The sequence below is a fragment of the Eptatretus burgeri genome, chromosome 6 (assembly GCF_056783735.1).
Source record: "Eptatretus burgeri isolate ZD-2024b chromosome 6, Ebu_testis_v1, whole genome shotgun sequence".
Taxonomy (NCBI): domain Eukaryota; kingdom Metazoa; phylum Chordata; class Myxini; order Myxiniformes; family Myxinidae; genus Eptatretus; species Eptatretus burgeri.
Genome location: NC_140966.1, coordinates 30,289,326 through 30,305,744, shown reverse-complemented (window position 1 = coordinate 30,305,744; position 16,419 = coordinate 30,289,326). Strand labels below are relative to the sequence as shown.

At 38.6% G+C, this 16,419-nt stretch overlaps 1 protein-coding gene across 13 annotated transcripts in view; it reads left to right on the top strand.

Moving 5' to 3' along the window:
* Positions 1-14,490, top strand: part of LOC147024483 (F-BAR domain only protein 2-like) — a 180,012-nt gene extending 165,522 nt beyond the window's left edge. For all 13 annotated transcript variants that reach the window (XM_085884447.1, XM_085884450.1, XM_085884451.1 and 10 more), the window contains one exon: positions 13,589-14,490. In XM_085884447.1, coding sequence (XP_085740573.1) covers positions 13,589-13,611 — 23 coding nt within the window. In that variant the 3' untranslated portion in view covers positions 13,612-14,490. The remainder of the gene's footprint in view (positions 1-13,588) is intronic.
* Positions 14,491-16,419: the final 1,929 nt, after the last annotated feature.

Here is a 16,419-nt window from a genome sequence, read left to right as displayed (position 1 = left end):
ATGAGTAAAACTTTTTAAAGTGTATTTTAGGAATGGTTAAACCAGTCTGGGTGATACTTTTAAGAATGTGTAATCTTGCTGGATCTCAATTTTTAAAAGATGCAACAGCTTGCTGAATAATTACTGGATATCAAAATGAAGGATCTTAGTTTATGTAATTCCACTTAAAGTTTCATATTTACCCTCACCGAAGAGGAGGGTATTGCATTTGGGTCCGTCCGTCCATCCGTCTTTGTTTTTGTCCACACAGAACTTTAGTGTTTTTCTCCGCAACCATTTGTCAGATTGAGACAAAATTTTCACCATAAGTGTGACTTCTCATGTCGATTGTGTTATATTGATAATTATGACATCATAGGTCACGTGGTGAGGTGGCTATGTTAGAAAAATGGAAAAACATTTTGACCTCTATCTTTGAAACTACACCAAGGAAAATAAATTGAAACTTGGCACATGGCAAGTACTCCTAATAGGGAATAATTGTAATTTTCTTTTTTAATGACGTCATAATTGCATATATAGAACGCTACATCTTGTCATGAAAATTTTTGAGGGCCATCTAGGGATAAAATGGTCCACTGAAAAAGAAAAAAAGTGATTACATCGGTTACGTGATTCAGCAGCCATATTTTTGGGGGTGTTTTTAAACCGTCAAAAATCTACTTTTCTGAAGTGGCTGAACAGATCGAGGTGAAACTTTTGACCTATTACCTCTATCCATGAGGAGCAAAAGATTCACACATGATGTCATAGGTTACATGGTTTGGCAGCCATATTGGGATTCCCCTAAAACCTACAAAAAATATCTTCTCCAGAATGGCTGAACAGATTGAGGGGAACTTCACACAAATGTTCTCCAAGCTTTGGGGATACCAGGGTATTCACGAATAATTGATGTCACATGGTCTGCCAGCCAAATTGGATTGAGCGAAAATCTTTAAATTCTTTCTCTTGAACTGCTTAACCGATCGATGTGAAAATTCACAATCATGATCCAGTCGTGATGGGGAATATACGTTTTAAATTACAAGTTGATCGGACGCATGGTCTGGCAGCCAGAATTATTTAATTTTTTGAGTTGTTATTTATTTATTTTGAATCAGGTTCACTTGGCTGTGCCTGGATGGGTTTGAGGGTAGAGTAGTAGCAGCTGAAATGCAAATTATATTACTCCTAATGACTTTATCTTTGCTTTTTGCCTGTTAGGGTTCCTTCTGATTACTAAAATGTTCTTATTTACACTGTTCCTATTTGGTTTTCCATTTGATTTGAATTGAATTTATTTTAATCCCGTTCTAAATTCAATTGGATAATAAACGTCATGGGTCAAGGTCAAGTGTCCGATCAAAGCGGGACGTCTTGGTACCCGGTCATCACTGCCGGCAGTTATAAAGTGGCAATCTTCGTAGATTGTTTTTTTTGATATTTGGCTGTGCCTTGATGGGTTTGAGGGTGGAAGAGTAGCAGCTGAAATGAAAATCCTATTCAGGTTCCTCCTAATGGACTTCTTCTTTGCTTTTGCTTGTTCGGGTTCCTTCTGATTACTCCATTAAAGGACTGTACCTATTTGGCCTTCCATTTGATTTGAATTTAATTTAATCCAATTCTGAATTAAATTAAATAATGATTCAAAAGAAGTCATGGGTCAGGGTGAGGTGTCTAATGAAAGTGGGACATTTTGGTATCCGGTTATCACTGCCAGCAGTTATAATTTTCAATTGATATCTGAAAACGAAAATGGATAATTTGGATGTGAAGATGTGAGCAAAATAATTATCCTTGTTTGAGTACACTGTGCTTTGTGTATAGCTTTGGTGTCACGAATGCAGGACTTTATTGCTATTTTATCCCTCCCAGCGAATGCATAATTCGGGGAAAAGGGGAGGATTCTTCTGCTTTCTTTATTTCCTCCTCCATTTTCTTTATTTCCTCCTCCATTTTCTTTACTTCCTCTCCGTTCCCTTGGGGGTTTATATATACAATGTCTTCAGAAAGTATTCACATCCCTTTACTTTTTCACACTTTGTTGTGTTCGAGCCTGAATTTAAAGTGGATTAAACTGAGATTTTTGTTTGTTTGTTTTGGTCACCGATCTACACATCATAATACCCCATAATGTTAAAGTGGTAGTTTTTTTTTGAAGTTTTCACAAATTAATTAAAAATGAAAAGCTGAAATGTCTTGTGTCAATAAGTATTGAACTCCTTTTCGATGACACTCCAAATTGAGCTAAGGTGCATCCAATTTCCTTTAATCATCCTTGAGATGTCTCCACAACTTGATTGGAGTACACCTGTGGCCAATTCAATTGATTGAACAGGATTTAGAAAGAAACACACCTTTCTATACAAGGTCCCACCGTTGACAGTGCATGTTAGAGCAGAAACTCCACCATGAAGTCCAAGGAACTGTCCATAGAACTCTGAGATATAATTGTGAGGAGGCATAGATCTGGGGAAGGGTGTAAAACAATTTCCAGAGTGTTGAAAGTTACCAAGAGCACAGTGAGCTCCATCATTAAGAAATGGAAAGAATATGGAACTACCCAGACTTCTGAGAGCTGGCCGTCCGACCAAACTGAGTAACCTGGCAAGAAAGATCTTGGTCAGGGAGGTGACCAAGAACCCATTGACCACTCTGACAGAATTACAGTGTTCCTTGGCTGAGATGAGAGAACTTGCCAAAAGGACAACAATCTCTGCAGCACTTTACAAATCTAGGCTTTACGGGAGAGTGGCCAAACGGAAACCACTCCCAAGAAAAAGACACGTGACAGCACATCTGCAGTTTGCAAAAAGACATGTGACAGACTGAGAGCATGAGGCATAATATTTTGTGATCTGATGAGACAAAATTGAACTCTTTGGCATGAATTCAAAGCACTACGTCTGGTGGAAACCGAACATAGCTCATCACCCATCTAACACCAGCCCGACCTGGAGCATGGTAGTGGCAACATCATACTATGGGGATTATTTTCAGTGACAGGGACTAGGAAACTTGTAAGGATAGAGGGAACAATGAATGGAGCCAAATACAGGCAAATCCTTGAGGAGAACCTGCTGCAGAGAGCAAAAGACCTCAGACTGCAGTGAAGATTTACATTCCAACAGGACAATGACCCCAAGAATACAACCAAAGCAACACTGGAATGGCTTCAGAACAAGAACGTGAAAGTCTTTGAGTGGCCCAGCCAAAGCCCAAACTTGAATCCCATTGAGAATCTATGGAAAGACTTGAAGATTGCTGTTCACTGATGCTCCCCATCCAACTTGACCTAGCTTGAGGAAATCTCCATGGGAGAATGGGAGAAACTCTCCAAATCTCGATGTGCAAAGCTGATACAGACATACCCAAGAAGACTTGAAGTTCTAATCGCTGCGACATATCGTGGGGTATTTTGTGTAGATTGGTGACAAAAAAATTAAATTTAATCCATTTTAAATTCAGGCATTAACACAACAAAATGAGAAAAAGTCAAGGGGTGTGAATACTTTCTGAAGGCACTGCATAGGTTGAGAGTTTGGAGAGCATGGTTCAAGAACAGCAAGAGCTGTATCAATGGTTCACGATATATCCAGAGACACTGCTCAGATGTATCTGAGATTTGAGGCCTCCATCCATTGTTGGGAGAGCAATAAGCAGCATGTCCGGGGTAGTGACCAGGTCAGAAACCAAACTAATGGTCTGCGATCAGGCCATTTGAGAAATGGGAGGATTTGATGTCTCCTGCGGTGATGGATTCCATGACTTTGTTTACAATTGTCGAAGAAATTACCAAGTCATTCTGTACATTTAAACATTAATTCAACATACAAACAAACAAATACATATGCGCATCGGAGTGTTCGGAATACAGACTTGTTCCAGATCTCTGAAAAACATGATAAAGTTAAGTCCTTTTTTGGAATCCAGTGAGAGACAGTGTTTTTTTTTATTTCCAAACACTGGTGCCACAGTTTTTCAGCTCTTGACATTCCTTAGTTGGAGCTTATCTGCAGTCGCCAACTTTGTCAGGTCTTGACATTCCCCAGGTGAAGCTCATCTTCAGCCTTCGTGCAGCCCCGGCATATTTCAAATCCAGATGTGTTGATCCTCTCCCGGCACAGAAAAACGCACAGAATGCTCGAATGACGTCAAACTTCAACTTTTGGGCATTTTGATAAATCTAGAGTATGTAGGGTAAAAGTCAGTCTGCTTCTCCCAGACTGGGAAAATGTGTTATCTTGAAGCGATTAGAGCTTGGTGAATACATCTGGACATTTTCTTTGACCCACATTCCAACTTGTTTGTGCCTTATATCTATCATTTCATGAAATCCCTTCGTAAGTAAAATATATTTAAATAATAGGCACTTCTTTGTATACTGAAGTCAAGCTTACTTGAAAGGTCGGCCTGCTTATTATATATTTAATTAGGCAGGTCAAACATCTTTCAACACAAAGGAGATATATGATTCTATATTCAAAAGTAGATACATGTTCAAACACATAAAATCATACCATATTTGAGTACATTTTCTATTACAGATTTATAACAATATATTTATTTTATTATCAAGCTGTAATTATTATCAATATTTTTTATTATTATTGTTTTTATCACCCTCAAACCCATTATGTTAATTTCTGAGAAATTGCATCGGCACAATTTCTGAATAAGCTTAAAGTCCTGTGATCAATAGTATCTGTTTTTGCATTATTTTTTTCTATAATGCAGTGATGCTGACTGACTTCCGTGTTGACAGGGAAGGTAATCTAGCACAAATAATAGTTTCAACAGAGCAGAAAAGGGATATTCATGAGTGGAAGAACAGAACAACCTTTGGAGAGGGGGGTGGATTTTGCAATTATCGTGCTCTGCATGACGTCTTTTTCTTGTTTATCTGTTTGTCAATCGCCTGCAGGTCACAATTTTAAACCAATCTTCACGAAACTTCACCACATGGTAGAATTTGTCATAAACAAGAAGTTTATTGCTTTCGGTCAAAAGGTCAACATAGGCCAACTAACAAATTTGTCAAATTTCTAAAGACCTCAATTTTCATCTGATTGACTAGAAATTGAACAGGATTTTCATATCAGTTTACTGAATGCAACCACCAATTATTGCTGAGGTCAACATTGACCAAAAGGTCAACAACTAAGGTGGTATTTCTAAAATCCACAATTTTCTTCAAATAGGCTGAAGGTCAACAACTAAGGTGGTATCTCTAAAATCCTCAATTTTCTTCCCAGTGACTTGAAATTTGAAGAGGATTTGCATATCGGGTCACTGAATTCAACCACCAATTATTTTTGAGGTCAAATCTGTTTTATGGATTTTGCAAGTATCGTGCTCTGCACGACGACGACTTCTTGTTTGTTTGTTTGTTTGTTTTATGAACAAAATATCTCAAATAGTTGATGGATTTGGACAAAATTTTGTGGAGAGCTTTGGGTATGTGCCAAGGACAAAATGATTATATTTTGGTGAAGATCTGAATCTGATCTGGATCTGAGAATTTTTTTAAGGGATTTTCACCATTGAGAGATTGGCCCAAAAATGACATAAAACAGTATATCTCAAAAAGTTGTGGATGGATTTAGATGAAACTTGGTGGGCAGGTTGGGTATGCAACAATGAAGAATTTATTCGACTTTGGTGAAGATCCGAATCTGGATCTGAATCCCAGAATTTTTAAAGAGATTTTTCACCATTGAGTGATGGGGCTAAAATTATATATATATATATATATATATATATATATATATATATATATATATATATATATATATATATATATATATATATATATATATATATATATAAAATCAGGATATTTCAAAAAGTTGTGGACGGCTGTGGACGAAACTTGGTGGGCAGGTCGGGTATGTAACAAGGTAGAATTTATTCGACTTTGGTGAAGATCTGGATCCAAGAATTTTTTAAGTGATTCTTCATCATTGAGTGATTGGGCTAAAACGATATATAGCAGGATATCTCAAAAAGTTGTGGACGGATTCGGACGAAACTTCGTGGGTGAGTTGGTTCGGTAACAAGAAGAAGCCGATTAAATTTTAGTTCAGGTTCAAATCCAGAGATAGCCTATCAGTGGGATACAAAATGTAAACCAATCAGTCTGGCGGAGGTATGCTCTCTACAGAATGCCCATCTAGGTTTCATCTGCAGCTGCTGGGGTTCGGGAGGGAAGGTCAGGGAGAGGGGAAGCTCTGCACATTCCCAGAGTGGGAAGCCCCAAAGCCAATCTCCACTAATCAGGGGAAGCAGTGGTAGGAGGGTGGGAGTCCGGAGGGAGGGGAAGGGGTGAGATGGGAGTCTGAAGGGAGGGGTGGTTGTCTGGAGCAAGGGGAGGGGGTAAAGTGGAAGTCAGGAGGGATGGGGGTGTAGCTGGAGGAGGCAGGTAAGGAGTGTGAGGAGGGAGGGGAAGGCGGGAGGAACCGGGCAATGCCTGCAAATAAGACCTGCTAGTGTCTTGTAAATAGCAAAACACCTTATCTAAATTCACCTCTTGATGTTGAAACACGATACAAAAGAGACACGATGTCATGAAGTAAATGGCATGATATGGGTTGGGATCAGAGTATAGGAAAAGAGGGGACTTCATGCTTCCTGCACGGCACACACAGTGCTCATGTTGTAGATGAGATTCAGCATTGCGACCTTAGCTGTTGCAGTTAATTTGACTAAAATTCAATTTGAAAACTGCACGTACAGAGACATGACAAGTAAATAGACGCCTTAAATTTATTCATTTAAACTGTATAAAGCAAGTTTTACTCTGATTTGTACTCGTATTCAAATATTTCTTTGCAGAAACAAGTTCCTGGGTCGTGTATGACAATTAACTATGTCTCGAACGCAGGGAGTACACAACCTTTGCGATTTTCAGAGGACGAATTGTTGGCCAATTGGAAGGTGGAGTCAGCCACCGTCAGATAGCTCAGAACCTTGGCATTCCACTTTCTACGGTCAATGGAGTGATTGTGCAATTCACCAGCGAAGGCAATGAATCCACAGCTTCCCATCCGAGTTGACCTGGACCCTCAGAAAGGTGTCTTCGAGCTGTCCAAGCGGTCCATTGAGAAAACTCCCCGTTGCAAGGCAGCAGATGTTGCAGAGGTCCAAGTTAGCTCTACAACTGCGTGCGGTACCATCAACTGGGCTACTATGGGAGAGCAGCTCTGAAAAAACCTCTTCTTAGACCAGCCAACATTCAAAGGAGAAAGAAGTGGGCTGACGAGATGGCCACCAGACCCTTGGAGTTTTGGCAAACTGTCATTTTTTTTCAGATGAGTCCCAATTTGCAAAATTTTCTGACAGTGGACACATATGGGTCTGGAGACTTCCCAGTCAAGAGTTCTCTTTGAACCGATTGCAGCCAACTGTCAAATACGGTAGTTTTTCAGTGATGGTTTGGGGAGCAATCTGGAGCGCTGGTCGGTCAGAGCTTGTGAAGTGTGTTGGCAACATCATCTCGATGATTATACGTTTCAATCATTGAGGATGGATGTCTCCCCGTCTTCTCCGCTGGTCAGATGGTCAAAACAACACTTTGTTCATGGAAGATGGAGCTCCATTCCGCACTGCAAAAAAGGCCAAAGAATGGCAGGACAGAAATGGGATCAAGCGACTTCAATGACCAAGTCAGTCTCCTGACATGAATCCCATTGATCACCTCTGGGCCATATTGGATCGAGCTGTGCGGAAAAAGTCCAGGAAACCAACATCATGGGCAGAATTGCTAAACCTTTTGTGTGAAGCCTGGGCAGAAATCTCACAAGAGAAAATGTCAGAACTCATTCGTTCTATACCTGAAAGAGTAAAAGCGTTGAAATCTGCAAATAGCAAGTCTACCAAATACTAGTGTGTATGTTAAAATGTTCTTCAAATGTTCGATAAATATATTATTTTAAAATCATGGTGTCTATTCACTTCTGTCACATCTCTGTAGTTAATTCTAACTTAATTTTGATGACAATGCACACTCACATCAAGTAAGTACATGAAGCAATCAAGAGGATGGATTGGCCTGACCCAATATGTACTGAACTTACATGGGATAAGCCAGAGGCATGTTTATTGTTTCGTTGGTGTCACATCACGTATTGTATGTTGATTTTTTTTTTTAATCTTTAACAAAAAAATTGTGGCTTGTTTTGTCCCTCCCCTCCCACTCTCAAATACTTCTGTTGCATGTATCCAAACATCCTGGATCATTACATAGGATCTATGGATGCCATTAAATCAAAGTGAGATTTCGGATATTATGCAATCGTAAAGCAACTCTGGCTGAGTCATGTTTCACCATGATGCTCAACACAGCCTGGCTTTGTCTGTTCCAGAAAACGTACAGGTAATCCCACCCCACCTCCCTCTCATCACCCCAAAAAGGAACATTTTGGTTACTGGTATGTTAAGGTGTGCAGTGAAGAAGTGAAATGAACCTGTGAATCCACATTCCTGTTGTGATCCATAAATTCTGCCCTTAAGGCCCAGTCACACCTTGACGTTTTAGCCAGCAATGGCAACGTATCAAAATGTATGTAAAACGCTGGCTTACGCTGAACTTTTGATGTATTTTTTTAAAGATTCGGACGTATTCATAACGAATTGGTCGTGTGCATAACATATTAGTAACGGACAAAGAACGTTTTGCTGTCTTATAGATAACTTATACCAACGAATGCTTAGCCTGTTGTCGGCGTTCACAACCTATGCCCAACGATAGTCTAACTTATATATAGCGCGTTGCACGTATCGCCGACGATCACGTGGCGTAGCCTATTAAAGGCTGCCGCACAACGATTCAAATCATAACCGCCGGAGAAATGGAAGTGTCAACATCGCAGTCACTCCTTGGCGATCTTGCCAGTGTATGCTGACCTCTGAAAAATGCGTCTAAAACGCTGGCGCACGTCGAATACGGTATGGGTAAGTTTGGTATACGTGAATAGAACGCTAAAGTACGCTATCATACGTCGTAGTAAGTGGAGTAAGTCTTGAAATTTTAAACGTGTTAAAAATTTTACGACGTACTTGCCGTATGCCTCACACGTTCCGCATGCGATGGGAATAAGTTGTACGCACGATATGCGATCGTTGGCACACGTCGACAAAAGTTACTTGTAAGTTACTCATAAGTCGAAACACATCAAGGTAATGTTTAGCGTCAGTGTTCCAGACTCCCTGGTTTTTTTTTCTTCGGTATGACGGTGATGTTGCCACTTCGATTTCTAGTGCGGTTATAATATAATATAATTAATAGCCTGCCGCTCAACGATTTAAATCATAACCGCACTAGAAATCGAAGTGTCAACATCACCGTCATACCGAAGAAAACAAAAAAACAAAGAAAAACAGGGAGTCTGGAACACTGACGCTAACCATTACCTTGACGTGTTGACGTGTTTCAACTTATGAGTAACTTACAAGTAACGTGTGTGGACGTGTGTGGACGTGTGTCAACGATCGCGTAACATGCCGACAACACGTTACTCATAGGTTAGAAATAAGTTTCAGGTATGCTAAACATTACCTCGACGTGTTTCGACTTATAATTAACTTACAAGTAACGTGTGTCGACGTGTCAACGATTGCATAACGTGCCAACAACTTATGGCCAGCGTCGCGGAACTTGTGAGTCATACGCAGGCATAAGTCGTAAAATTTCAAGCATGCTAAAATTTGAGGACAACCGCAAAGTACAACAATGAAAGCCAGCGTACTACGACGTATGGCAGTGTTTTTCAGCGTGCTCTCAATGTTTCCAAAACTTACCCATAACATATTCGACGTGTGCCAGCATTTTAGACAAATTTTTCAAAAATCGGCATAAGCTGGCTAAAACGTCAAGGTGTGACTGGGCCTTTACACATGAATCCATAACAAGTCATTCCAAGGAGTCTTTCTCATTGAAAGTGGAAACTTTCATTCCAGATACAGAATCTTTGCCATAACGTTGCTGATTCATTCCTCATTTTTCACATTCCAAAATGGCAGCTCTGCATGGAAACAGTCCATGGGACAGGACCCAAAATTTCACTAATTGGTTCCACCTGAGGTGGCAAATTCTCATGTTTTTGAAAGGTTTATGTCTGTCGATGGTAAATTTATATGATAGCAATTGTGGAGTGACAGCTTATTGGTAGTATATTTTTCTTTAAGTGTTGTCAGATTGAGTTTTGGAAGCTATCCTTGGCACATGGGGTTGAGAGATGTTGTAAAATGTATCGACTACTCCAGCATGATTTGTTGTAAAAACAATGGTAACTTGTCATGATAAATGTTTATTAATAGGGTTTTTTGAAATTACATAGTTTTTTGTTATCCCCGCCGCGTGGCGGAAGGGGGATATTGTTTTCACCCAGATTGTCCATCCATCCGTCCGGGCGTCAACATTTATAGCTGTGAGTATGATAACTCAAACTGTTCGCCATATCGATTTGAAATTTGAGTCACACATGTACCACCTGAAAAGGAAGAACCCTATTGATTTTGGGCGTGGCCGGATCCAAAATGGCCGACTAGGGCGGCCATCTTGAAAAAAATGTTTTTTGTAATAAATGGAAAACCGCTAATCTGATTGAGTCCCCCAGACTCTGTATAGAATTGATTGATGAATTTTGTGTGGACAGTGGCATGAAAACGGGAAAGCAGGGGGGGGGGAACACCTCAATGGATATGTTATGAGCTGTAGTTGTGCACCTTGACACTGGTTTTTTGACAGACATGAAGATGCGAGGAAAAAACGGTATTTTTAATCGTGCTAATATATTATATTGCGAGACGCCAACCATGATGATGCTGCTAAACATACCCTTATTTCTGTGTTCCCATAACGGCCTTTAACAACAAGAAGGATAGCTTCATGGTCCGAGGGGACTCATATGTTCAAAAGAACATACCCTTATATTTTCAATTATTTTTGGTTACGACGTTCCTCACCCCTGGGGAACTTTTTGAGATGATGACCAAATGGTGTCTTGTTTCCAATTCACCTCCCTCATTATCTGGAATATGTATGACCTTTTTCATTCAATGGCGGGGGATTCCCCATCTCTGATGGTATATTTTATTTTTGGTGAAAACCACCTATAGAAGGTGCGAAACATCGCCAAATGCAATGTACATATATAATTTTTGAGATTTACTCAAAAATTCAATATCGTTTTTGCTTTTATGTTTCTTTTATGTTCCTAATTATTTTAAGAAATACAAATTTGATAATAAAAACTGTTCGTCTATATAGTGCAAGTATTTGAAGGGCAAAATATTGAGGAAAAAAAAGTGTAACTACTGCCTGAATGACCTAATTGCTCAGTCTATTCACAATAGCATCCTATTTATAAATCTGTAAGGTTTATATCTTGAAGATGCTTTCACTGACAAAAAAATCATTTGGCAAATTGATCAATTGCACTTTGGTTCAATTGATTTTGTAATTTATTACCATACAAACTGTCTATATAGGCCATTTCACTTCGGTGAACTCACATTGTTTACAGAGTGTTTAACTTGCAAAAAGTGTATGGTTCCAGAGTAAATATCTATATCTTCTCAGTTCCAAGAAATGTATCTCATCAGATTTTGTATTTTTATCTTGCCAAAACGAAGTTTTTGCAAGATATGTTAGTCAGCTTGTATGTTTTTTTTTTTGTCTGTAATCACATATAAAAAATTCTGCAGAGCACAGTTATCATTGGAAATTTTTGTAACTTCGCATATCAGAGGCCTATAGAGGTCCCTTTCAGCACACAATTTTGAAGGTCAAGGTCACTTTGTCGCAAATCAGGGGAGTCGACGAAACCCTTATTTTTTTGAGTAATTTTGATCGGATCATCTTCAAACTTCATGGGAATATAGGTCATGGTCTGGCACTCAGCTGATTAATTTTTGGTGGCGATTGGCCTTGACCTTCATATGTTTTTTTTTTTGTTTTTTTATCTTACCAAAACGAAGTTTTTGCAAGATATGTGCGTCAGCTTGTATGTTTTTTTTTTTTTTTTTTGTAATCACGTATAAAAAATTCTGCAGAGCACAGTTATCATTGGAAATTTTTGTAACTTCGCATATCAGAGGCCTATAGAGGTCCCTTTCAGTGCACAAAATTTTGAAGGTCAAGGTTAAAGGTCAAGGTCACTTTGTCGCAAATCAGGGGAGTCGATGAAACCCTTATTTTTTGAGTAATTTTGATCGGATCATCTTCAAACTTCATGGGAATATAGTTCATGGTCTGGCGCTCAGCTGATTAATTTTTGGTGGCGATTGGCCTTGACCTTCATGGTTAGTGCCTGAGGTCAAACATATTTGACCCCAAGGTCAAATTTTTCAAGTTTTAGGAATCATATCGTGTAGTACCTCAAATTGAACACCTCGATGAGTGCTTTCTAGATATGTCAAGCTTGAGACATTATGACGTCATTTGGTGACGTTATGAGGAAAACGCACATTTTTCATGGTTACTCTGTTGAACGATTCTCATCGGAATCTCTCGTAGGCAGATATTCCTCAAGGAGTCGCTCCTGGTGGATAGCAGCTCTGTTCACCTCAGTGTGACCTTAAAGAAGTCACATGTGGTCACCTTTTGGCAAGATACGGGTCACCCTGCGGGTGACATTGGTTTTATGTTATTTTTTGATGCAACTGAACATTGTATATATTGAAACTGTCAAATCCTGTGTTTTACCCCAAATATTCTTTCGTCCACATATTACTAATTGTAGACATCATAATCATGACAGATGTTGAGCACTTAGAAAACAAATAATTACATGTGTTCACAGGGACATTTTCCAGTTTATTTTTGTGTGATATCAAACCATTTGGCATTGTTGATTGTAACAGCCATGTACAGTGCCTTCAGAAAGTATTCACACCTCTTGACTTTTGTCACATTTTGTTGTTGCAGCTTGAATTTAAAGTGGATTAAATTTAATTTTTTGTCACCTATTTACATATAATATGTTACCCTCATAATGACAAAGTGAAAACATGTTTTTAGTAATTTTTACAAGTTGATTTAAAAATGAAAAGCGAATTGTTGTGCGTCAATAAGTATTCAACCTCTTTACAATGACACTCCAAATTTAGCTCAAATGCATCTAATTTCCTTTCGTCATCCTTGAGATGTCTTCAAAACTTGATTAGAGTCCACCTGTGGCCAATTCAATTGATTGGACATGATGTAAAAAGAAACACACCTTTTTCTATATCAGGTCCCACAGTTGACAGTGCATGTCAGAGCAGAAACTCCACCATGAAGTCGAAGGTATACGTTCCACCTTCGTGCCATTCTAATTAGTTGCTATTGCAAATTATTGTTTTTACATTGACCTTACCAATTAATTAGTACCATTTATGTTTTGCCACCTTTGATGGAGCTGGTATCTGGTATGGCCCATGGACTAACAGTTGTCATAAAGAAAGTAGATCACTTTTTTGTCCATTTAGAGTATCAGAGTGTATTTTAATCCCCCCCTCCCTCCCATTCCTCTTTTGGTATCTTGATTTTCGTTACTTTGAAGTACCAGTACTCAGTGCCTGCCATTATATTGACGTTTTCTCTTGGTTACTGTTTCTGTTACAGGGAAATATCTTGCTGATTGCTAAAGATCACTTGGATGCAATTCCTTGCTGAGGGATGAGGGAGGCAGATATGGAAATCCACTTGGGATCTCTCCCCGTCTTTGATCATTTACCGTCCCCTCACCATATGCACACCAGGACTGGTTCAAATCAAAAATTCCTTTATCCTTCCTGCATATTGCACTTTCATTGAAATTTATTTTCTTTAGGAAAAAAACAAACAAACAAAAAAAAACAAAAACAACCTTCAGATGGAATACTCTTGCACAGTGAACTCTGAAGTTTTTTTTTTTTTTTTTTTAACCCTTTTCGTTCTTTTCCTGTGCTAACTCAGCATGCCTTTGAGGCACAAAAATTCCCATCCGATACCACTGCAAGCAAGAAATTCGATGAAATTGGTCCCGATGTATTGGCAACCCTTTTAGTATTGTGCATAATCATGCTTTGTACTTGATATTGAACAATGAAGGGACACTAACAATGCTTCTCTTCCCTTTGGAAGAATGTGAAATTGTTCCGCACTTTCTTAGCGCAATTATGTTGCTCTGTCCTATTTTAGCTGTTCAAGGTTTTAGGCTCGTGTCTATGTAACTTTTTTCAAGTGTTTCTATGCCAATGTACATAGTTCTTGCCAGATTCCTTTGAAATCTCCCACAAATTGTACATTTTAGAAAAAGTAATCGATTAAATTTTATGTTGCACTTGTAATAAAAGTGTACATTCTGGAATAATGAGGGATTTGATGTACAGTAATAGATGAGAATGTTCACAGGTTTGTTGTTCTGCTTTGGTAAGTTTATAACTTGTACATATATATAACCACTTTCTCTTTGTGGCTTTCTGGAGATTATCTGATTGTAAATTAAAATGTCACTTCTTAGTTAAATATATTTACCAAGTTGAGGTGTGATGCTTGTCGTCTTGTGCACACATTCCATCCATCATTTATTTTAAGTCTCCAAACACAAGACTTTCAAAAGGACATTCTGCCCCAGAATGCTCGGTTCACATTCGCAGAAACCGCAGGGAATGCTGGCATTCAGGGCATCATAGTCGATGGTGTGTGGGAGATTAAGATTGTTAATCGGAATGGCTTACCAAGCTTCTCAAATAAGTTGAAAATACTTGGAAAAGTACCTAAGAGAAAGGGCTCTGCACAACAGAAGACATGGAGAACTTTCTCAGCTCGCCGAACAGACAGCTGTCCGTACTGTAAGGGTTTATTTGCTTTGAAATTTGTTTTCTCTGCAACCGCTTGAGCGACTTCTCACGGCGATTTTTATAAATGATGATAATGACGTCAAAGGTGATGTGGTTCGTCAGCCATTTTTAAAAAGAAAAAAAAACAACCTCAAAACATTTCTGAAAAGGCTGAACAGATTGAGGTGAAACTTTACACGTGTGATCGATTACCCATGTGGGAAAAAAAAGTTTGAAACTAAAACGTCATTGGTGAACTGGCATGTCAGCCATATTGGATTGAGGTGAAATCTTGTAAACATTCTTTCTCTGAAATGTGTTCCTTCAATCCAATATGGCTTCCAAACCGTGTGAACTATAATGTTGTACTTATAAAACTTTATTCATATTATTGCAGTTTTGTAAGTGCCCACATCAAAATCATTGCTCGCAGTTATAAATGGCAGTTCTTGGGATCGACGAGCCATGAGAAATAATTTGATAAAAATTACATGATTGGATGGTATTGGCTTTGGAACGGGTGGTGTGGGATGGCGTCGTCATTGGCATGGGTGGCATTCAGTACCCAGAATAACTGCTTGCAGTAATAAACAGCAGTTCTTGTGTATGTGTAATTGCTGTAGATATACTGTATATATCCTGTATAAGTGTGTGTATACACTGTATATATCCTGTATAAGTGTGTGTATACACTGTATATATCCTGTATAAGTGTGTGTATACACTGTATATATCCTGTATAAGTGTGTGTATACACTGTATATATCCTGTATAAGTGTGTGTATACACTGTATATATCTTGTATAAGTGTGTGTATACACTGTATATATCTTGTATAAGTGTGTGTATACACTGTATATATCCTGTATAAGTGTGTGTATACACTGTATATATCCTGTATAAGTGTGTGTGAATATATATATATATATATATATATATATATATATATATATATATATATATATATATATATATATATATATACATACATACATACATACATATATATATATATATATATATATATATATATATATATATATATATATATATATATATATATATATATATATATATATATATATATATATATATATATATATATATATATATATATATATATATACATACACACACACACACACACACACACACACACACACACACACACACACACACGAGGTGTGTTCAAAAAGTAGCCAACCTTGATTTTTTTTGTGCGTAAACAAATGAAGCTAGGGAGGCGTGGTTTGGTGCACGTATGTAGGCGATCCTAATCTGTACGCGTGAATATTTTCCCACCTGCAGAAGCTGTCAGTTGCCGACAGACCGCCGATTAGTGAGGAAGTGTAAGTGAGCGCCATCGGATTTTTGTTTTTGACAAAATGGTGGATCACTGTGGTTTCATCGCCAGTGATCACTGTGTTGAAGAAGTTGGGATCGCTGTTCACAGTCTCCAGCATGTCCTGTGCGATCTCAAACGGAGTTGCTTCTGCTCGATCGTTAGCAGCTTTGGCACGAACTTCGCTGAGATTCTCCTTAAGCCCAAATCCTCAGTCACAATGGAATGAACGGATCCAATGCTGACGCCCGCCTCGTCTGCAAGTTCTCTGATCGTGATTCAACGATCCT